Consider the following 23,150-nt stretch of genomic DNA (forward strand, 5'->3'; position numbering starts at 1 on the left):
ATCTCCGGAAGTCACTGTGAACCTTCTGCTCTTCGCTGGCATGAGGTCCCACTAAGTGCCCATGGGAACTACTAAACTCAGTGACCTGGTGGCCAGGCCACACCCTGGATCCTATTGCTTTCCCACAATTTCAAACATGAAACTCTTTGTACAACTCCATCTTCCTTTGCCTCCCACCTCTTCCTCACTCCTGTTCCCCTCCTTCAGTTCGAATGAGCCCCCTAAGAGTTTGACTCCTCCTGCTGTCCCAGCCAATGAGGAACATAGATTTGTGCTGGTGGCCATCAGACATGAGTATCAGAACTTCCTGGGTAAAGCATGATCATTGCATCAGCATCAGAGGCAAACTGTCCAGGACTCTAGAAGCAGAGAGATTGTTCAAAGTTACCAAGGGCTGACTCTGCCTCCTCCTTTCTTCTCCACTACCCTCCAGTTTAGTTCAATAAGTTGGATCATAAATGTTTTAAAATACCCTTTGGTTAGTATAAGTTCTTCCTGAATGGTGACATATACCTCAGTGCAAAAGGCCGACAGTATAAAGAAAGTGTGGCTATTTATTTAACTCTGGCAGAAGACTAAAAGCATCACTGGTAGTTGCATGCCCCATCAGAGAATTGGGGAGCCAGAGAGATAAATGCTACCTTTGCTCCTGACCTGTGCGGCCAACTCATTGCTCATTAGATTCTCTAGATCTCATTCAAACAGATTTAAAAGTTGCACAAGAGTGTTGTGTTTGTGTGTTCATGCGTGTGCACGTGTGTTTGCTTCCAGCCACTCCACAACTCACCTGACCACTTCAGGTCTCACTCACCCTCATCCCCGGCCTGGGAAGATAGGCCAGGAGAGGCTCCTCTGTCCAGCAATCTACTCAATCAACTTCTCCACAACTTTGACTTCAGACAATTTTCAGTTACTCTATGATTACTGCTAAGGTTGAAAGTAATAGAATTTGTGGAAAATGGGCTCACAACAAATTCATGTCCTCTTGCTTTAAGTGGGGCCTTTTGGCTATGTGGCCATCCCCATGGTGACCCACCTTGACACAGGCCACTCTGAACTTCCACCTCAGTAATGCCGACAAATTGTGCCTCCTGTCTCTGTCTCTCCGTCTCTCTCTCTGTTTCTCTCTCTCTCTCTCTCTCTCTCTCTCTCTCTCTCTCTCTCTCTCTCTCTCTCAGCCAGAACCAGGCATCAGTACCTGCATCTTACTTTTTTGCACCTAAAAATTCTCTATCTTATTCACTTCAAGGCAAGTGATATCATTCTCCCTTTTTCAAAATTATTCCTCTACCTGATTTCTTCATCCCATTCCCTCCTTCTCCAGAGTCATCTGTCTCTCCATTTCCCCCTTTCATTTCCTCCACCTCTTCTCCATTTCCCCTCCCTCACAGACCATAAACACATCAGGATCTTCCCATCTTTTTTTTTTTTTTTTAACATGGACAACTTTTTTTTTTCCCCAGGCAGACACAACATCTTCATTTGTATGTGGTGCTGAGGATCGAACCCGGGCCACATCCCCAGCCCCTTCCTATCTTAAATAAGCAGACGACAGGAAACTCTTCCCTTTGAGTGACAAATAAATAATAGTAGGTTATACCTTCAAAAACATGGTGGCACTGTGAAGACAAACGCCCACTAGCCTTGTTAGGAGACTTCCTTTCACTGCCAAACTTCATGTCCATCCTAAACGGCAGCTACCTAACTGGCCTTCTTGCCTTCGGCCTCTCCCTCCAGGAATCCAACACACACCAGCTGCCATAGGAATCTTCCTAAAAATTATGCCTTTGTATATGTCACTTTTCTTATAGATTAATCACAAATTCCCTCAGCTGGGATTTATGGGCAAATTCACAACCTCCCTCTGTTTCTGCCTCTCCCAGTCCCTCCCCCACAACAAAAGATCTCTTCACTATATTTCCTCATGAATCTTCTACTCATGAAGATTACTGGTTAGCTGGACTGTGGTATTTCCTCTGCATCATCTTTCATGGTGTCCCTCCTCGAATGTACTCCTCACTTTTTCCCCCACCGATTGCCTAAGCTCCTCACTTGCTTCAAGCCTAGCTCATTACCTGCTCCTCCAAGAGGCTTTCCCCACTAGCACCAGGCCAGAGGGGACTGCCTCCCCCCAGACACTCTCAATAGTTAATAACTGCCCAGCTCACTGGGGGCTGATCACCAGGATGTGCAGTCTTGCACTGATATGCTCAGCTGGAGTCTATGTCCTGGCAGAAATATATTATATTATACCTCTTTATATTCCTCTTTTCTATTGGCACTTAATCTTTCTTATAATGAAAATAAGCCTGGCTAGGTAATAAAGCTTTTCACAAGAGGGTCACAGAAAAACCATTAATGAACATTTCTCAGAACTGCAAACAGGTTGAAAAGGATGGCATATTGATTATTTCTTCTTCTCCTCCTCCTTTTTTTTTTTTTTTTTTGATACTGAGGATTGAACCCAGGGGTGCTTAACCAGTGAGCCACAACCCCAACCCCCACCCTTTTAAAATTTTATTTAGAGACAGGACCTTGCTGAGTTGCTAAGTGCCTTGATAAGTTGCTGAGGCTGGCTTTGAACACACGATCCTCCTGCCTAAGCCTCCTGAGCTGCTGGGATTACAGGTATGTATCACCACACCTGGCATATTGGTTATTTCTTCATCTGGTACCTGGTAGAGGTTGACATTGCTATAAATGTTCTCCCAGATCTGGTCATAGTTGCACTGAGGCGAACTCTGGGAAGACATGAAAGACGGATGGTGTGGAGACAGCATGATTATCTTGGCAGCATGATCCTGGAGTACTTGCATTACTCGCTTGGGGTTAGAGATCTTAGGTAGAACAGAGAGGAGAAGGAATTGTTAGCAGAAACATTTTCCCCTTCTTCTCAGCTAGCATTTGGTCATACACACACACACACACACACACACACACACACACGAACAAGAAAGAAACCCAAGATGGGGACTTTATTCAATTAAAAATAACATTGAATTTAAGCATCACGATTACCCAAACATGTTCGTTCACTCAACATCATAAATATTCAAATATGCATAGTAACTCATTTAAAATTCTGTGACCACCTCCAAGGCAGTATCAGGTAGCATTTGCACAAGTGTTGTAGCACCAATGAAATGATAACATTTATCAGTTCTAGGTGAAACTCTGTCCACTGAAGGAATTGCTATGAGATGGAGGAGGAGCAGCAGAGAAGCAGAACGAGAAACCAGACATAGAACTGGGCTTATATCCTTCCTGGAATCGTGGCTTTTCCACCCAGAACAGAGTATGTCGACCTAACAAGAAGACTGGGGATCTCTCTCCCCAGATTCTGGAGGCATGGAATTGAATAATGGCCCCAGAATTGAACATCAACTTCAGGGATACATGTATTACTATATCATTTTAGTATCACAAAGAACCTCAAAAATCCCAGAAAATAACAAATGTTGTTGAGGATGTGGCAAAATTGGAATCTTGTACACTCTTAGTAGAATTATAAAATGGTGTAACAGTTATGGAAAGCATTGTGGAGCTTCCTCAAAAAAAATCACAAATAGAATTAACATATGATTCAGCTATTTTACTCCTGGGTATATACCCCAAAGAATTGAAAGCAAAACCTCAAAGAGATATTTTCACACCTCTAGCAGCATTATTTACACTAGCCATGAGGTGAAAGCCACCTAGATGTACATCAATAGATGAGTGGATAAATAAAATGTGGTATACATTTATAAGAATCTTTAAAAGGAAGGAAATTTTGACACATGTTCTAACATGGACGAATCTTGAAGATATTGTGCTAAATGAAATAAGTTAGCTACAAAAAGACAAACTCTGTATAACTTCACTATACGAAGTATCTAAAGTAGTCAAGTTCATAAAAACAGAAAGTAAAATGATGGTTGCCAAGAGCTGAGGGGAGATGGGGAATGGGGAGTTGTTCAAAGAGTATAGAGTTTCAGTTCTGAAAGAGGAGAAAGTTCTATTGTAAGCAGATGCTCACAACAATGTCATTACATTTAACTCTACAGAAATGTATACTTAAAATGGTTAAGATGGTAAATTTTACGTTAAGCATATCTACCATAATAAAAAAGATCATTTAGTCCAATATTTGTATTTCACAAATAAGAAAACTAAGGCTGAAAGAGGTTACATGACTAGACTAATATCACACAGAGATTTGACAATAAATCTGTGCTAAAGTCTAGCTCCTTTGACAATTTTTATTCTCTACTGAAAGCTAACAGGATTTTTAAAGTTGGACGGATTAGAAAGTTCCAAATACAGCCTTCACTTTGAATCCATGCTAACATTTTTCAAAAGGGAAAGAAATTTCCTTTTTTTTTTTTTTTGAGGATGAATTTTATCTACAAGAGAACATAGTTCTTTTCTTACCTTCAAAAACTTTGCTTGGAGTTGCATTAATACATCTATTCTTCTCCTTTCTTTTAGTTTGGTCAACATCTTCTTCTGCCAAGGATCACATTTTGGTTTGATCTAGTGGACAAACATATTCACATAAAGTTGCAACATAACAGGATGGTTTTCAGTAAAAGCTGCAAACAAAAAGATTCAAAGACTTTCTGAAGTGGGATCTGGCCTAGGTACTAGGTTTGCTAGAACATGTGAGATCCTGGGAAGGGTCTGCATGGGATCACAAATACGTGGAAGGAGATAGCAGTTCTGTCTGCAGTACACAATCTATGAGCAGGAGGCACCCTGACTCCATCACGGTTGGGCATTGCATTTTATTCATGAAATAAGAGAAAGAAGTTCACCCATGGACTCTTCCCAACTCCATTTTAAAACATCATGACTCATATTAACAAATTGTATTTCAAAAACTAGTTCTGTTGTCGGGTGCAATGGCACATGCCTGTAATCCCAGTGGCTTGAGAGGCTGAGGCAGGAGGGTTGCAAGTACAAAGCCAGCCTCAGCAATTTAGGAGACCCTAAGCAACTCAGTGAGAGCTTCTCTTTCAATAAAATATCAGAAAGGGAGTATATTACACAAAGGACTGAAAATCAGCATACTATAGTGTTGTTGCCACATCAATTTATAGCAGATCAGTTTCACAATAGCTAAACTATGGAACCAGCCTCAGTGCCCTTCAACAGATGAATGAATAAAGAAAATGTGGTATATACACACAATGAAATATTACTCAGCCATAAAGAGAAATGAAATTAAGGCTTTTGCCAATAAGTGGATGCAACAGGAGAATAACATGCTAAGTGAAATAAGCCAATCCCCCAAAAATCAAAGGCTGAATGTTCTCTCTGATATGCAGATGCTAACACACAATGAGTGTGGGGAGTAGGGAAGAATAGAAGTACTTTGGATTAGACAAAGGGAATGAAGAAAAGAGAGGGGAGAATGGGAATAGGAAAAGACAGTAGAATGAATCGAACATTACTTTCTTGTGTTCATATAGGAATACATGACCAATGTAATTCCACATCATGGAATTACAACCAGAAGAACAGAAAGTTGTACTCCATGCATGTATAATAAGTCAAAATACATTCTACTGTCATGTATAACTAAAAAGAACAACGACAAATAAAGGGTGGGTATGTGGCTCAGTGATTAAGTGCCATTGGGTTCAATCCCCAGTCCCACACACACAAAAACGTTCTGTGTTTGTAAATACCATCGGTATGTTAATAACTCTCAAATTCCCATTCTCCCCTCTCTTTCCTTCATTCCCTTTGTCTAATCCAAAGTACTTTTATTCTTCCATACTCCCCACACTTATTGTGAGTTAGCATCTGTGTATCAGAGAGAACATTAGCCTTTGGTTTTTTTGAGACTGGCTTATTTCACTTAGCATGATATTCTCCAGTTCCATCCATTTACTGGCAACTGCCATAATTTCATTTCTCTTTATGGCTGAGTAATATTTCATTATATCTGGTTTTAGCTTCTTGTCCAACTATCTCCTTGATATTTATATGTCAAGTTTAGCAATCTAAAACAGAAAATTCACCTTCCTTTATGCTGACCACCTGTGTGCAGGTCCCAAACCCAATCTTTGATTTCTCTCCTTTCAGTCCACAGGTCAGAATAGACTATGCTCAGAATATCTGTGTCCCTCTAAAATTCACTTGTGAAATATAACCCTGCAAGGTGATGTTAGTAGGAGGTGAGGTCTGTAGGAAATAATTAGTTTGTGAGTGTGGAACCCTCATGAATATACTTAGTGCCCATACAAATGAAGCCTGAGAAAGTTTGTCCCTTTTATCTTGTGAGGACACAGCAAGAAATCAATAGTCTACAACCTGGAAGAGGGCCCTCACCAGAGCCCAATCGCAATGCCACTTTGGACTTCTCAGCCTACAGAACTGTGGGAAATATATTTCTGTTGTTTATAAACTACCAAATTTATTTTTATTTTGTTAAAGCAATCTAAGTGAACAATGAGAATCATATGAAATTTTCTTTCCCTCATAATACAATTAATCCTTATCATGCATGGATTTCATACTTTCAATTTTACCTACTCACTAAAAATTACTTGTGACCCAAAATTTGACACTGGTAGAACTGTCATAGTCCTTCAAAATCATGCACAGAGTGGTGAACAATTGGAGTTGCTCACATTTAGTGCCTTCTCCTAATTTTAAAGGATACTAGAGAGAAGAATCCTTTGCATAGTCTATTTAGAGACACACTTTTTGCATTTTTCCATGCTTTTTGTTGGTAATTTCATTATTAAAATGGTCCCTAAGCAGAGTCCAATAGCATGTTGTCTAGTGTTCCTAAGCACAAGAATGCTGTGATGTTCTCTATAGAGAAAATACATTAGATATGCTTCACTAGTAAATGAGCCAGAGTGTTATTGACCTTGAGTTTAATGCTAATGAATCAATAATATATATTAGCTGGGGATGTGGCCTAATGGTAGAGCATAGGCCTGGCACATGTGTGTGGCCCCTGGATTTGATTCCCAGCCCTGAAAACAAAACAAAAAAAACGTTTAAATTATATATGTATATATAAATAAGGTGTCTTTAAACAGGAACACACACAAAACAAAGTTATGTATTGACTAATGTTATGAGCAGAGGATCACGGGAACCTAACCCCCTGCCTTTCCCCTAGGAAAGATATGATGTGGTATCTACTAAAGCAGTGTTCCTTTCTAGAACACAACTTCCTAGAATGAGAATTGATTGCTCTTAGCACTACCCAAAATCATCTTATTTAATCTTCTTACTTAGATGTTTCTTATTAATTGTGCTTCTCCAGCACCAGTGATTGTGCCTGACAAAGTATTTACCCAATGCTAGTTTTTAAATAAAAAGTTCGATTTACATGAGTCAATTACATCTTTGGGCATTATTCTTTGTTCTTTCCAAGTATTGGAGATCTTTAACCATAAGAAGAGAGTTTGGATCTGAACAGAGGTATCTGGAACTTCCAGAGGAGGCACATCAGCGTGGCTAATATCCACACAGGCAGCCAAAGCACTGGGAGGCCTGGTGCACAAGGCCAAGTTCTCTGTGTGGTCTCCTCTCAGGAATCTTCTGGGGGCACTAAGGAGAAGGGGCAACAGGGACCAGATAGACCTGGTGCTGCCATGTTGCCTGGCCTGGTTGGAGGAAAATCTTGTGACACTGCTGACATCACTGACAGGTGATTGTCACCATAGGCCCCCTTACCTTTATAAAGGAAATCCAGTTGGCTCTCTTTTTCAGGGCTATAGGTGGTCCTGACAAATTCTCTGCTTTAGCTGTTCCAGCCTCGTAGTCTGGAAACATCTGCATTCTCTGTTGCTCTGTGAAGATGCTTTGAAATTTTTGGAAAACCTAAATAAGATTTAGAAGAGAGAAGTGAAAAAAAAAGTCTTGGATGATATGCAATTTCAAAAACAGCTACTGATTATCTTTGAAATAGCCCTGGAGTCAAATTGATTCATAAAACAGGAATCTGTGATAGCAATAGGACCTTACATGGACGTAGCTGTGTGGCACATGTGCAGTCAGCTCCTTACCATAACTGTGTCACTTATCCTGAATGTCTGCTCAAAGATTGGAAATACATTAGCATATTTATTTGTGTGTATTTTGAGCTGGGCCCTAAATGTGAGAAGTACATTGTCCACATCTGGAAACGTTTTGATTTTTTTCTGACCACCTCATAAAATAGAACATCCAAAGGCCAAGTATATCCTACTCTCAGAAGCCTGACTAGGATGTTACTAGAAAGAAGAGTCCAGATGCTAGAACCTCTTAAAACTTTTTAAGGTGCCTTGGCCTATTCCCTTCACATCTCACTCCCAGACTGAGGCTGCAAATGCTTTCTATGACATAACTTCCTACTACCAAAGTGCTGAGCATTTCCTCCTTTATTCTCCTGAGTGGCCCCAGGGTCCACTGGCCCTGTGATGGCACCTCCATGATGCAATAGTGTAATGTCCTTAATGACACTGAACCCATCTCCTTAAAATGTTCAAAATGGCAAATTTTTATGTTATATGTATTTTACCATACATGTACATACACACGTACAAACACACATGTACATGCACATACAAAGAACCCACCATGCATGGTGCTGGCACATACTAAGATCTCAACAATGGTTTCTGAAGTGAGTGAGCAAGTTTGTGAGTTACAGAGCTGAATATTCTTCCAGTGCATGCTGGTGCTTCTGTGGCTGTCGAATACAGTTGCATCTCGCCACATGTGGCATTTTAACATTTAATTGTGGATTAATTAAAGATTAAGTAAACTGCCAGGCATGGTGGTACACACCTGTAATCCCAGCAGCTCTGGAGGCTGAGGGAGGAGGATCGTGAGTTCAAAGCCAGCTTTAGCAAAAGCGAGGAGCTAAGCAACTCAGTGAGACCCTGTCTCTAAATAAAATACAAAATAGGGCTGGGGATGTGGCTCAGTGGTCAGGTACCCTCAGTACCAAAAAAAAAAAAAAAAAAGAAAGAAAAGAAAAGATTAAGTAAACTTGAAAATTTAGTTTTTCAGTTGTAGTAGCCACATTCCAAGAGCTCAATAGCCATAGGTGACTACTGGTTAACTTACAGGTCAGAGCAGCCAACATATTCATCACTGGGAAATTCAGCAAGACAGTGCTAGATTAGGACTGAATTGCACATTTTCTTCAAGGGCCAGATAGTAAGTATTTTAGTCTTTACAGACCACAGGGGCTCTGTTGCAACTACCCAAGTCTGCTGTTGTAGTGAAAGCAGCCATAGATAATACATAAATGAAGAGGCATGATTATGCTATTGTCTGAATATTTATTTATGATCCTACACAATTCATGTATTGAAATCCTAATCCCCAAGGTGGTGGTATTAGGAGGTGGGGCCTTTGGGATGTAGTGAATAGCATTAGTGTCACATAAAAAAAAAACAGAGAGATGCCTTTCTGCCATGTGAAGACACAGCAAAAAGGCACCATTTATGAGCCAGAAAACAGGCTCTCACCAGACACTGTATCTACCTTGGTCTTGAACTTCTCAGTCTCCACAAGTATAAAAAATATATGCTTTTCATTTATAAGCCACCGAGTTATAGCCATCTAAATGGGCTGAAGCACTGTATTCCAAACAGTTTGATTTTAGAAAAACTAGTGTTTGGGCAGCAGGCTTTGGGTTTGCTGAACTGACTCTGCTCCAGGGACATTAAAGTACCAGAATAAACAGTATCTAAACATAAGAACTCTCCCTACACAAAAATGTTGTTGTAATATGATTGATTAGCTCAGGAGCACAGTTAACGTTTCATATAATACTATTATAAGAAAATCAAATGGCAACTATCACTACATGGAGGAGACAAGTTGTCCTTTGGAACAAGGCTGCTTTGTTGGAGTGCCCAGCTGGCCTGTGTCCTCTTGTTTATCATTGATAATAGTCTACTGTGCTACAACTTATTATTACTTATTCTGTTCTTTTTAAATACCATCCTATTCCTGTTCTGTGTTTTGCCCTTCATAACACTTGGTGATGATAAGGCAGAGGACACTCCCTAGAAGCCCCGTGAGGACAGCGCTGCTGGGACACAAAAAGAAAAACAAAAGCTAAACATCATCACCTTCAAAGAAACTGGAGGAATGTGATACCACTGGTTTCACTGAACTGCGTTACTAATGGAAATGATGGAAATGATCCCAGTAAAATGATGCAAGAACAAGTACAAACGCAAGGGCAACTTCAAGGTCAAACAAATGATAATAGAGGAGAGAGTAGCCCTTGTCATATGAAGAGCAATCCAGAACGCTCAGATTTGATTTTTGCCCATTTGGATCTGTCCATTTGTTACTTTTATCTAGCAAATATATACATTTGCAAATAATATCAGCTAGAGGTAGAAACTATTTTTATTGTCAAAACATTTGCTGAAAAATTTTGTTATATCCGATGCTCTTCACCCATACTCCTGTTTTTCCTTTTGCAACAAGTTTTAACATGGCTTTTGATGATGTGAGTTCCTTTTTCAGGGAATGCAACACTGTGTTTTCTTGTTTTTGTTTTGTTTTGCTTTGGGAGGGGAGGTACCAGGGATTGAACTCAGGGGTGCTTGACCACTGAGCCACATCCCCAGCCCTATTTTGTATTCTATTTAGAGACAGGGTCTCACTGAATTGCTAAGCACCTCGTTGTTGCTGAAGCTGGCTTTGAACTCATGATCCTCCTGCCTCAGCCTTCTGAGCCACTGGGATTATGGTGCCGCACCCAGCTAACTCTGTGTTACAGCAGAGAAGACTGTGACTCTAAACCTCACGACACAAGGTACACTTTGCTGAATATAAAGCATTTTGTCAGCAAGGAGAGTACTGCCACACATTCTGAGAATCAGAGGGCTTTAGACACTTGATGGCTCTACCATGCAAATTTGCCAGATCTTGGCTACATTTTTAGTTCCTACAGACTGTTGCCCAGCCTTTTCTTTAAATTCTGCAGGAAAAAAAAAAAATCCTACAGTTCCTCTGGGTTTGCCATTGGAGGGTCCCATTCCTCTTATGGAAAGTAAGCTCTTCCTAACTGCCAACCTAAATGTCACCTATTACTATTTTATCATTCTAGAAACAACCTTGGCCATATAAATATGCATCTTGGTGGCAAATAATGGTGTTTTCCTTCACGGACATCTAGATTTATTAAGAGTACATAGAGGGGCTGGGGTTGTGGCTCAGTGGTAGAGCGCTTGCCTAGCATGTGTGAGGCACTGGGTTTCATTCTCAGCACTGCATATAAACAAATAAATAAATAAAGGTCCATCAATAACTAATAAATTAAAAAGGAGAGTACATAGAGTACCAAGGAAAAAAGTTCCATTTCCTTAGCAGAGTTCCTTAGCTCCTGCAGGTCGTATGGGATATGGAAGTGTGACAGAAGGCGCCTCAGCTGAGGTTTCAGTTCTCCTGTTTCTGTTGTGTGTTGGGGCAGCATGAAATCAGCATCTGTTCTCATTGGCCCTGAAAAAGATCCAAAATCAAGAGCGTGAAGGCCAAAGAATACAGGAGGGTCTACAGAAAGGCACAACCAGGCGGCCACACATCAACTCAGTTCTCACAGAAGCATCCAGGTTAGGTTCAAGAGCAACACTTTGCTTTGATAGGGAAGGAAGGAGTTAGAGGTAGAACCTCAGAGGATCCTTGGAGATAACTAAAGGTAGGCCCTCCTCTGCCCCTTGCCCAACCTTCTCTGCCACATTTATAATCAGCACCACACTTGGCCAGGTGTATCCGACAAGTCCTCGGAGCTAGATTTCTGCAGGAGGGAGACAGGACTCCTCACCCTCTCACAGCCTGCAGGAGGAACCCAACAGATCTTTGGGAAATGACTAAGTGGAAGCATCCCTGCCCAGAGTTCTTTGTGGCAAATGAATTATATCACTTAAACATTAATCAACAAATGAGAAGAAGGTGAGAGCTTTCACCATCTTGTGTCTAATTCCTAATCAACTCTAAGGACCCAGCTGGAACTCCCCTCCTCTCCATCAAGAAAACTTCTGAGATCCCCATCACTGAGGTTGGCTGCCACTCCCAGGTGCTCCTGGGACACTCTGTGCATACCCTAAGCAAGAACGGTACTCTACGTTACATCAGTGACCATCTGTAACACAAGACCAGGAAGACTATATGAAATTGATTCTGATGAATAATTAGTTTAGAATTGTGTGATCTTAAAACTGAAAGGAACACTAGAGATCACTTAATCTGAAAGGCTTATTATGTAAAAGTAAACTGAGGCCCAAGGAAATGCAGGCCTAGATGAGCAGGACAGAAACAACCCCAGAACCCAAATCTCCTGATGTCAAGTCCATTTTTTCCCTTTCTCTTAATTTGTGAATTACAAAGATCAAAATGTCTAAGGGAAGTGGTTAGCGATTTTTCTCATCAGAAAACATAAACTTAACATTTGTTCATTAGGAAGATAACAACTTTTGATACATAGAAAAATGTTTGCAAGGCCATGGTTCAAAATAGCACATGCCCCCAAACACAATCTTCTTTTCTCCACATAACCCTAGGGGGAAGAAGACTAATTTCTTACCTGAAATGCTAGTATCCACCAGGCCAGAAGATGCAGGACTCTGGATGTTGGGATCCATGTCATTGACACAGACCTTGTCACTTTCCTGACCAGCCTCGGGGTCTTGGTTGTCAGCTGGACTCAGCATGTTGGAGATGGGCAAATACTGGAGGGCCTACAGAGGGGTACAACCATAAGCCACACATCAACCTGATTCTCTGGGAAGCTTCCAGACTCAGGTTCAGAGCAGCACTTTGCTTTGATAGGAAAGGAGGGAGCTAGAGATGGGACCTTAGGAATCTGCTAATCATGAGGAACGAAATTTGAAAATGGGAAACCAGTATTGTTACCAACTCTGGGTGACCTTAACCTCCAGCCAGTTCTACACCAATCACACAACCAAAACAGACAAAGCCCTGCGAGGTACTAATTATATAAAGAGAGACAAGGGCTGGGGATATAGCTGAGTTGGTAGAGTGCTTGCCTCACATGCATAAGGCCCTGGGTTCAATCCCCAGCGCCACAAAAATAAAGAAATAAATAAAAAGCAACAAGGTGGTTCCCCACCTTGGAATTCATGTTTTGGTGGAGGACCTAAATGGATGAGCAGATATTTATACCACCATGTGAGTGGGGAGAGGTATTAGAGGTGCAGCCCACAGTGACTAGACGTGAAAAAGAAGTCAAGTCAGGTGATGGCCAGGTTTCTGGTTTGAACTCAGTGGTGTCACTGAGATAAGGAGGAAAGGACTAAGAAAAGATTTAGTAACCAAAAAATAATTTTTCTAAAATGGAAATGTAATCATTTAACTCCTTTGTGACCCTCCAGCCTGAGTTAGGTCCTCTCCTCTGTGCCTTTACCTTATACTTGCTTAGTTTACTTTGTCTTACGCCATTGCATTTCAGTAAAAGTTTCCTTGCCCTGCCTGCCTGGGACCTCATTACCTTTCAGCAAAGACCACATTTTGCTGTGTGGCCTAGGACAAGTAGCTGTCAGACCCTCATTAAACATTGCTGACTAACAAAGTGGACTCCGGTTGAAGAGCATAAATCTTGAACAGAAAACAGGAAGTTACAGAGTGAATGGGAAATAGTACATCTGAGCCATCTTTGAAAGAGCTGAATTAAGGCAGTGATTTCAACGGAGCAAGTTTTTCAAAAAATTCCAGTGACTCATTGCTTTCCTGTCCTTTTTAGAGCAGGTAGAGTACAGAAACCCTGACAAGGTGACGCTAGGTGACAGATGCGAGAAAACAGCATGGTGGCCATTCGTGGGAGTGCACCACAGAGTCACGTGAGCATCTGACATACCTGCAGATAGTGGTGAACAGTCCTGAAAGAGTGTAGGTGACACACTAACCACCTTGTGTAAATTGTCACATCTTCCAGCATCACTAAGTTAGGAGGATTCTTTTTTCCCATAAGGAAGTTTTCTCGAGCAATGGATAATCTTTCAGCTCTCTGGACAGCATCACTGTATTCCTGCATAATGTAGCCAACTCGTTTCTGTTTAAGAGAGATAGGAAGACAGAGCTCGGCATTGGCAAGCCTTATTCTCTGTGCCATTGGCTTCCAAGCATAGGGGAATGATGTCTGGGGGCCAAATAAAGTGTGAATCCCAAAGTTCCGCTATATTCTGAATTTGACTGATAAAGGCAGTGTTCATATTCTTAATTAGGACTTTGAAGGAGAAAGACTGCAGTCAGTGCATGAGGAGATTTAGTTACTGGACTCCGCTTTTGAGCTGTCACCTACAGCAGCGGAAGCCAAGTCTAGAGAGAAACACACATATTCTATCATATAAAACTTTCTTCATATCTCATTCTTAAAAATAGGAACCATTATCTTCTGCCACTAGCAGAACAGGCAAGAAGATGCACCAATCGATTCCTTTCCTATCTTTATCAATGATTTAAAAACATGGACAAGCTCATTGACCATTATTTTTATCATAAAAAAATAGCCCACAGAAGTTAGCCAATCCCCCCAAAAACAAATGCCGAATGCTTTCTCTGATATAAAGAGGCTGACTCATAGTGGGGTAGGGAAGGGGAACATGGGAAGAATAGATAAATTCTAGATAGGGAAGAGGGGAGTGAGAGAAAGGGAGGAGGCAGGGGATTAGCAAGGATGGTGGAATGTGATGGACATCATGATCCAAAGTGCATGTATAAAGACACAAATTGGATGTCAACCTACTTTATATACAAACAGAGATATGAAAGATTGTGGTATATATGCATAAGAAGAATTGTAATGCATTCCGCTGTCGTGTATTATATATATATATATATATATATATATATATATATATATATGAAAAAAAAATAGCCCACAGGTACTGTTCATGGTTTCCTACCTTGTAAAGAGGATAAAGTTGCTCCATGGTCTTACTGTGCTGGCAAAACCTCTTCCACCTAACCATGTGTAAATATTTACACTGGGCCAACTGGGTAATTCTCTCTGTGTAATACTTTAACCAAAAAGAAAAAAAAAAAGCACTTAGCAGAACACTATTGTAATAGGAAGACTGACTTAATTCTTAAGAACACAAATTTAAAAAGTTGGGAAAGAAAGTACACAAATAATAGGTAAATCAAACGCTGATTGTTTTAGAAAAATGTACTTTTCTACATGAAGACCATAAAATTAAGAAGTCTGGCTTATGATACCATTCAAACTTAAATAAAACATGTAGAGACTTCTAAATTTTCCTGATATGTTGCCAAGTGAATAGTTTATAAGCTCATTTATAAATTATAGAACAATCTTAGCAGTGATATTAAGGTCTATCAAATTATCCAATGTAGGCTTTAATTTTCTATTAAGAACTGAAATTATGATTCAAAATGCAAAGTACAATACAGGTAATATTAAAGCTTTTAGCCTCAGATCAGAAGTTTTATTTACACTTAAAAATATTAAATAAGGTCTGGGATTATGGCTCAGTGGCAAAGCGCTTGCCTAGCATGTGTGAAGCACTGGGTTCGATCTTCAGTACCACATAAAAATAAAATAAAGGTATTTTGTCTATCTACAACTAAAAAATAAAATAGTTAGGGGCTAGGATTGTGGCCAGCAGTAGAGAGCTTGCCTAGCATGTGTGAAACACTGGGTTCGATCCTCAGCACCACATAAAAATAAATAAAATAACGGTATGTGTCCAACTACAACTAAAACAATATTTTTAAAAAGTAGTTAAATAAGCCAGGCATTGTAGCACATGCCTATAATCCCAGCAACTCAGGAGGCTGAGGCGGGAGGATAACAAGTTTGAGGCCAGCCTCAGCAACTTAGGGAGACCCTTTTTCAAAATAAAAAGGGCTGGGGATGTAGCTCAGTGGTAAAGTACCTCTGGGTTCAATCATCAATCCTCATACTGAAAAGAAAAAAAAAGATTAAATAATCTTTTGAAAATGTTTTATTTCTAATAATAAAAATAATGCTGTCTATGATAGAATAACTGGGTCTAGCTCTATCATGTCCTTCCATCATAAGCAAGTAGAAAATTGGAAAAAATAGGGGCTGGGATTGTGGCTCAGTGGTAGAGCGCTCATTTAGCACATGAGAGGCCCTGGGTTCCATCCTCAGCATCACATAAAAATAAATAAATAAAATAAAGGTATTGTTTCTAACCACTTCCAAAAAATAAAAAAAAATGTTAAAATAAAAAAAGAAAATTGGAAAAAATATACAAGTCAATTGTTTTCTGACCGTGAATAGGACTGTAACACCTACAAGAAGGAAACAAATAATGTCAGACTCCTGTCACCCTGCAGTTTCTGAGACATGGAAAGGAACAGGGAATCCCAAGCAGAGTAAGTATTCTCTCTGGGTTAAGAAGGGAGAAAGTGAAATTTGTAAGTGGAGTCAGGAGTTTGCAGAGTGGAATACTAGAGAGGGGAAACTAGGTGGAGAAAGGACTCCAGAAATCCGCAGCGATCCCTTGAAGTCTGTGGCTGAATATCTAGCCAGGGGGTAGAGGGTGAAACTCCACGTTGCTGCACCAAGGAGAACTGACTGGGGTGTTGTAAACTGAACAGATGTTCAAGATCCACCCAGCCAGAGCAAAGGAGCTTCACTGGGTACCGGATCTTCACTGGGACCCAGGACATTCAGTGGACACAACAGGGGCTTCAGTAATAAGGACAAACTATGACTATAGTAAAGTTATTCTAAACCCACTCTAAGCAAAGCTCGAAAGGATTAAACTGATATGTAACTTAAAAGTCTGCTGGAATAAATTCCAACACTCACTCTAAGGAAAATACAAACTCTGGCACCCAGGAATGAAAAGTTGACAATTTTCAGCAATCAAAATTTATTAGGGGGCTGGGATTGTGGCTCAGTGGTAGAGCGATCACCTAGCATGTGCGGGGCCCTGGGTTTGATCCTCAGTACCACATAAAATAAATATGTAAAACAAAGATTGTGTCCAACTACAACTAAAAAATAAATATTAAAAAAAATTATTAGAGGGCTGGGGTTGTAGCTCAGTGGTAGAGCGCTTGTCTTGCATGCGTGAGGCCCTGGGTTCGATCTTTAGCACCACATTAAAAAAATAATAATAATAATAAAAATAAAGATATTATGTCCATCTAAAACTAAAAATAAAATGTTAAAAAGTTATTAGATATGTAAAGTAGCAGGAAAACATGATCCTTAAGCAGAAGAAAATTAGTGATGAGAAACAGACCCAGAAAAAGACAAAGGTGATTAAATTAACAAGCAAGCACATTGTTTTCTTTTCTTTCCTTTTTAATTTCCCACTGCTCTAGGACTGAACCCAGGGTCAGTGAGTCACATCCCCATTCCTTTTGTATTCTTCATTTACTGACCTCAAAACTCATGATCTTCCTGCCTCAGCCTCCCCAGTGGATGGGACTATAGGCATGCACCACGATGTCCAGTTCAAACAAGAACTTTTAAAGAACTTAATATAAATATGTTCAGCATGATTGAAGATTGAAAGGAAAATGTGAACATAATAAAGAAAGAGATGGTAAATGTTAAAAAGAATCAATTGCAACTTCTGTAAATGAAAAACAAAGTATCTAAAATGAAAAATTGAGTGGATGGTATTAAAAGCAGATCAGATATTACATAATAAAAGTTGGTGATCTTGAACTGGGGATGTGGCTCAGTGGCAGAGTGTTTGCAAGGCACATGCCAAGCCCTGTAATCAATCCCTAGTACTGAAAAAAAAAAATGTTGGTGAACTTGAAGACACAGCAATAGGAAATGTATAAAATGAAACACTAAGGGGGAAAAAAAGACTGAAAAATTTAACATAGTCTCAGTGATCTATGGAACAATATGAAGTGGTTTAACAGAGTATAATTGCAGTGCCATAAAGTGGTTGCAGACAGACAATATATGTGAAGAAATAATGAATGAAATATAGTTGATTACTACTTGCAACAGTTTTCCCAAACTCATGAAAACAATAAACCCACAATCTAAGGAGTTAAACTAACTACAAGTAAGAGAAATAATACACTTTATAATAAAATAGCTAAAGATCATTAAGAGAAAATCTTAAAAGCAGCCAGAGGACAAAAAGATGCATTATGTTCTGAAATAAAAATTATGCAAAACAAAAGTAAAGAAGAGAAAAAAATCAACCTAGGATTCTATATTGAACAAAAATATCTTTCTAAAATCAAAGGAAATACTCAATGGTAGAGCACATGCCTGACATGTGAAAGGTCTTGGGTTCAAATCCCCAGTATCACATGCACATGCACACACACACACACACACACACAAAAAAAAAAAAAAAACACACATAAAGAAATAAATAAAAGAAGAATAATTTTTTGCAAAACAACAGACTGTGAGAATTTGTCCATAGGAAACCTGCACTAAAGAAATCTTAAAGGATTTTCTTTAAACAGAAGGCAAATGATATATGGAAATTTATAGTGTACTAGAGTTTCTCAACCTTAGCTCTATTGACATTTGGGACTGGATAATTCTTTGCTGTGGGAGGCTGCTCTGGGCATGGCAGAATGTGTAAAAACACCCAGGGCAAAGTATCTCCAGACATTGACAAGTGTCTCAAAGTGAACAAAATGTCTATTATCTTACCCTCTTCATCAACTCTCTCCATAGAGACCAACTGATACATACAAGGGAATTAGGAATGCAAGAAGTGGTAGGTAAAAATAATCCTAAGTAAACAGCAGCAGTATGACTTGCAAATAGAGTTTCAGTATCTTTTGTTTCTTTGTGGTTAACTTAATTGCTAACTAGTTGCTAAAGAACTTATTTGTGGCTGGTACACTGTCTCACACCTGTAATTCCAGCTACTTGGGAGGGTGAGGTGGAAGAATCTCAAGTTCAAAGCCAGTCTCAGCAATTTAGCAAGACCCTGACTCAAAATACAAAATACAAAAAACTGAGGCTGGGTGCAGTGGCACATGCTTATAATCCCAGCAACCTGGGAGGTTAAATCAGAAAGATCACAAGTTTGAGGCCAGCCTCAGCAACTTAGTGAGCTCCTGTTTCAAAACAAAAATAAAAAGGACTGGAAACATAGCTCAGTGATAAAGGACCCGTCAGTTCAATCCCAGCACAGAAAAAAAAAATTGTCTTGGGCCTGAAAATATTGCTCAGTGGTAGAATGCTTGCCTAGTATGTGCAAAGCCCTGGGTTTGATCCTCAATATCATTTAAAAAAAAGAACTTATTCGTAAGCATAGGGGATGTAACTCACAACACATGAGTAAAGAATGAAGAATTTTAAAAATTAAAAATTATAAATGCTTAGTATAAAAACATTTAGAGGAAATGTATTATCCTGCCATCCAAACATAGTGATTGTTAACTTTCTGGTCTGTATCCACCCAGTGATTCTTCTATACATGATTTGACTGCTATTATCACATACACCTTTATTAATATTATATTAACAATAATTCCTTAGGCTAAACAATATTCTAATAAGTACCATACTGCTTTTCTAAGCTCTTTTTCATCCTGGTAGGTAGATATTTAGGTGATTCCAAATTGTTTTACTTTTATTACAATGTTGTAATAATAATCTTTATGGAAAAAAAATTTCCATTTTAAGTTATTTTCTTAAGAAAAAATTCTGGAAATGTTTTTCCTAGATTAGTCAACAGTTTCTGGAAGGCTGAAACTGTCTCAATGTTGCATTGCCCCATATAAGCACAGGAAATGTTTAGTAGGAACTTACAGTGTGCCTAAACTGAACTGCGGTGTGGTATAACTGCACTCACACTAACCAAGTTCCGCAAACTACACATGTGTACGAAAACCTACCAGAAAGCTGGCTTTGTTCATAAATTTCTACTAAATTCCAGCTGTGTTTTTGAATTGCAAAGGGACCCTTCCTTACCTGCAGCAGAAGCAAAGGCAAATTTTCAGGTGTGTACTCTCTTCTTAGGCAGATCTCTAGCTCCCTCTGCAGGACATCTGCCTGAATAACAAGGGGCTTGGGCTCAGCCACCTAAATCCAAAAACTAATTTTAATATCCCAAATGAAGAACTGTAAAATTTCAAATCTCCAAGAAAACAACGGCCTGCTCTTATTTATCAGGATATTTTGTTGGGATGTTTTGTTATCGTACACAGTTTCAATAACATCAGCTGTTTGATTGCAAAAATAAACTTTCCTTGCTAAATTTCCAAGTTAGCAAAATCAAATTTATTGTTGTATTGAAAAGGTCCACCATTACCCTCACCTGTAAGGTTTTCTTCAGTGCCAGTTCCCTTTCTCTTCTAAAGTAAGAGATGTCCTTTGGTATTTGAACAGAGCTGCAGAAAGATTTATGCAACAGAGCTGTAATCACAGAAGTTGTAATCAGATTATAGCTGGGCCTTGATTAATCTGTAACTCTTCACAACTGCTCATTCTCAAATAAGTATATCATATTATAGTAGATTATGGAGGGCATGTACAGGCCACATTCTTGTGTCTTAGAATCTTTCTCTCACAGACCTGATATTGGCTAACCCTTTCCCCAGGGTAATTTCTCTCTCCTTTCCCCCCACACAAACATGGTCTGTCCTTCTAGTCATAATTTGCCTCACTATTTCTTACTCCAGAGTCCAGAGAGGGACATATGATAAGAATTTTTATTTCCCCTGCCTTTCTTCCTCCAGGAATATCTCTGCCTTAGTTCTTCCAGGAACTTTATCTCTAACAAGCAATGAGCTTTATCAAATCTCCCTCTTGCCCTAGTTGACACATAGCACTGGTATCTTGTAAAATTTTTTAAATGTTTTTTACTTTTGTGTTCTTGCTGAATTACCTGAGGGTGAAGTGACCTTAAATATCAAACAGGAAACACTCTAAGAATTATTGTATCCAAGTTTTTTGCCTCAGGAAGACTATTGATCTGTAGGATAAGCAGACTTAGAAGAAATGCCTGCTGGTGCAACCTGATGGACCCTGGTCAAGTCCTGCCATGATGAGCTGTTCTCATCAGGGACTCTCATGCAGGCAGCATAAGCTGCAGGTCCAGGTAAGCAGGTGGGGTCTGGTCAGCAAGAGCAGGGCTCTCCCTATCGGGTTTAAGATGCACCCCAAGGCTTAGCAACATTGAAACACCAGGGGACAGTAACCCTGATGCAGATGCCACTTTCTCAAGATGGGATGCTGTAGACATTGGCAAAGGAGCCACAGCAGGCAGTTCTGGAACACATGAAATGACCTAGAAATTTTGAGAGAGGTAGAAGCGGTGAAATTTAGGTTCCTATTCTTCATACGATCCTACTTGTCCTCACAGATAAGTTGTTTGTTGTTCCAGCACTGGGGATTCAACAAAAGGGTGCTCCCACAGACAAGTTTTTAAACTTCATGTTAGTTTGTACACTTGCCAGCAAGTGGTTCTGTGAAAAGAACAGGAGGTTGACAGGAGATTGGTCAACCGCATGAACCTAAGAAACTCATTTAGACACTTTGTGTCAAATTTCTCCCTCTGAAGCTGAGGGCATTGCCTCCCTTAACTTTCTCCTGGTACCTTGGCTTTGATGGGAAAAGAAAGAAGCAAACTCTGAAAGGGGCTTGAGAGTAAATATGTTAACAAATCAAAGGTGTAACTTGCATCTTGGCCACAGCCTCAAGGAGGTGGAGAGGCAGTGGCCAACCAGAAAGGAGATGGGCTACTCGACAGGGAAATCAGAAGAAAACTTTCTGGCCCTCTTGTCTCCTCATTTTTGGCAAACTGGGAGACTGGGCAGGGTCCCAGGCTTGGTTGCCCAACCCTCTCACTCAGATCACATCGTTCCTCTCAGTAAACCTCAAAGTGCCTGGGAGTGACCTAAAAGCAGCTAGTGATCCTAAGTGATGTGTACACTAACTCACAAATAGAGATTCACGCCTTCTTTCATCAAACGTTGTCCATTTACCATACAGCCATAAACTTATTCAATCAGCAAGCACATAAGAAACACAACCATTGCAAAGTCCAGGGCTTATGAGTTGAAATGAGGAAAAGAATGGGGGTCGGGGAGGAAGGAGAAGGTGGAGAAAAAGAAAGAAAGATGATTTTTTTTCAGTGCCCTGGGAGTAGTTATTGGGAGTGGATATTTCCATTTTCCTTGGACTCCGGAACATAGCACAGCACCTGGCAAAGAGCACCTAGAGAAGGTGCTCAGTCTTTGCTGGAATTAAGTTAGATTCTTACTAACAATCCTGGGTGGTTTGGGGGAGTAGAGAAATATGGGTACCCAGGATTTCTCATTGAAACTGATGAGAAGAGAGAAGACTTTCTTTCTCATAGAGGGTGTGGAAAGCTTTTATAAGAGAGGGGCATAGAGGGATGGAAGCCAGGGAATATAATCTGTAGATTTAGCTTGGCTGTGTCTATCTAGCCAGAGAGTCTTGGTCTAATTTCCTTGGTGACTGTCCCCAGCATGAGAAAGTTTTCCGGTCTCTGTAGGAGGACGTTCAGGAGCTATTTCATCTTCAGTGTGCCCTAAAAGGGCTTTCCCAAAGCCTTTACACTTGCCTAACTCTCTTGACATGTAAGTTGTAATAATACCAACATTTTATTTTTGCATATTAAAAACTTGGTTTTTTTTCTAGTTGTCAAAATGCTTTAACATGCATTATGTCATTTGATCCTCACAACCTAATAAAGGAGGAAAGATACACTTTTTTAAAATATGTTTTTAGTCTTTGATGGATCTTTATTTATTTATGTTTTATTTATATGCAGTGCTGAAATCAAACCCTGTGCCTCATACATGCTAGGCAAGTGCTCTACCACGGAGCCACAACCCCAGCCCTGGGTACATATTTTTTCTTTTATTTCATTTTTCAAATAAATAAACCAAATTTGAGAGAAATTGTGACTTACATGGGTCACAATCTTTCCATTTCCTCTTAACAACTGCAATAGCTTTAAAGACCTATCACAACACATACCAAGTAATAGTTCTTCAGAATCATCTTTCGAATGAAGCACTGATTCACCTGGTTACTGTCTCTTCCAATCTCCTCTCCATATTGCTCACCATCCACCTTGTGCTTACTCTAACCAACAGAGTTTTCATGTTGTTCCTTTTGATGAATTATAACAGAAACAAAAAAAATGTGAAGATCCAGGGCCCATGAGACTCTCCACTTAGAGACTGATCTGGCTACCCTGTTTAAAAGA

The 23,150-nt window shown here is 39.8% G+C and overlaps 1 protein-coding gene across 1 annotated transcript in view; it reads right to left on the reverse strand.

Moving 5' to 3' along the window:
* Positions 1-22,942, reverse strand: part of LOC113183360 (uncharacterized) — a 137,263-nt gene extending 114,321 nt beyond the window's left edge. The window contains exons 1-8 of the mRNA XM_077801484.1: positions 22,919-22,942; positions 19,883-19,963; positions 13,832-14,026; positions 12,542-12,695; positions 11,303-11,460; positions 7,684-7,830; positions 4,414-4,515; positions 2,676-2,837 (exon numbers count right to left, since the gene is read on the reverse strand). Coding sequence (XP_077657610.1) covers positions 2,676-2,837; positions 4,414-4,515; positions 7,684-7,830; positions 11,303-11,460; positions 12,542-12,695; positions 13,832-14,026; positions 19,883-19,963; positions 22,919-22,942 — 1,023 coding nt within the window. The remainder of the gene's footprint in view (positions 1-2,675; positions 2,838-4,413; positions 4,516-7,683; positions 7,831-11,302; positions 11,461-12,541; positions 12,696-13,831; positions 14,027-19,882; positions 19,964-22,918) is intronic.
* Between the last annotated feature and the right edge of the window lie 208 nt (positions 22,943-23,150).

This window comes from Urocitellus parryii, chromosome 8 (genome assembly GCF_045843805.1).
Source record: "Urocitellus parryii isolate mUroPar1 chromosome 8, mUroPar1.hap1, whole genome shotgun sequence".
Taxonomy (NCBI): domain Eukaryota; kingdom Metazoa; phylum Chordata; class Mammalia; order Rodentia; family Sciuridae; genus Urocitellus; species Urocitellus parryii.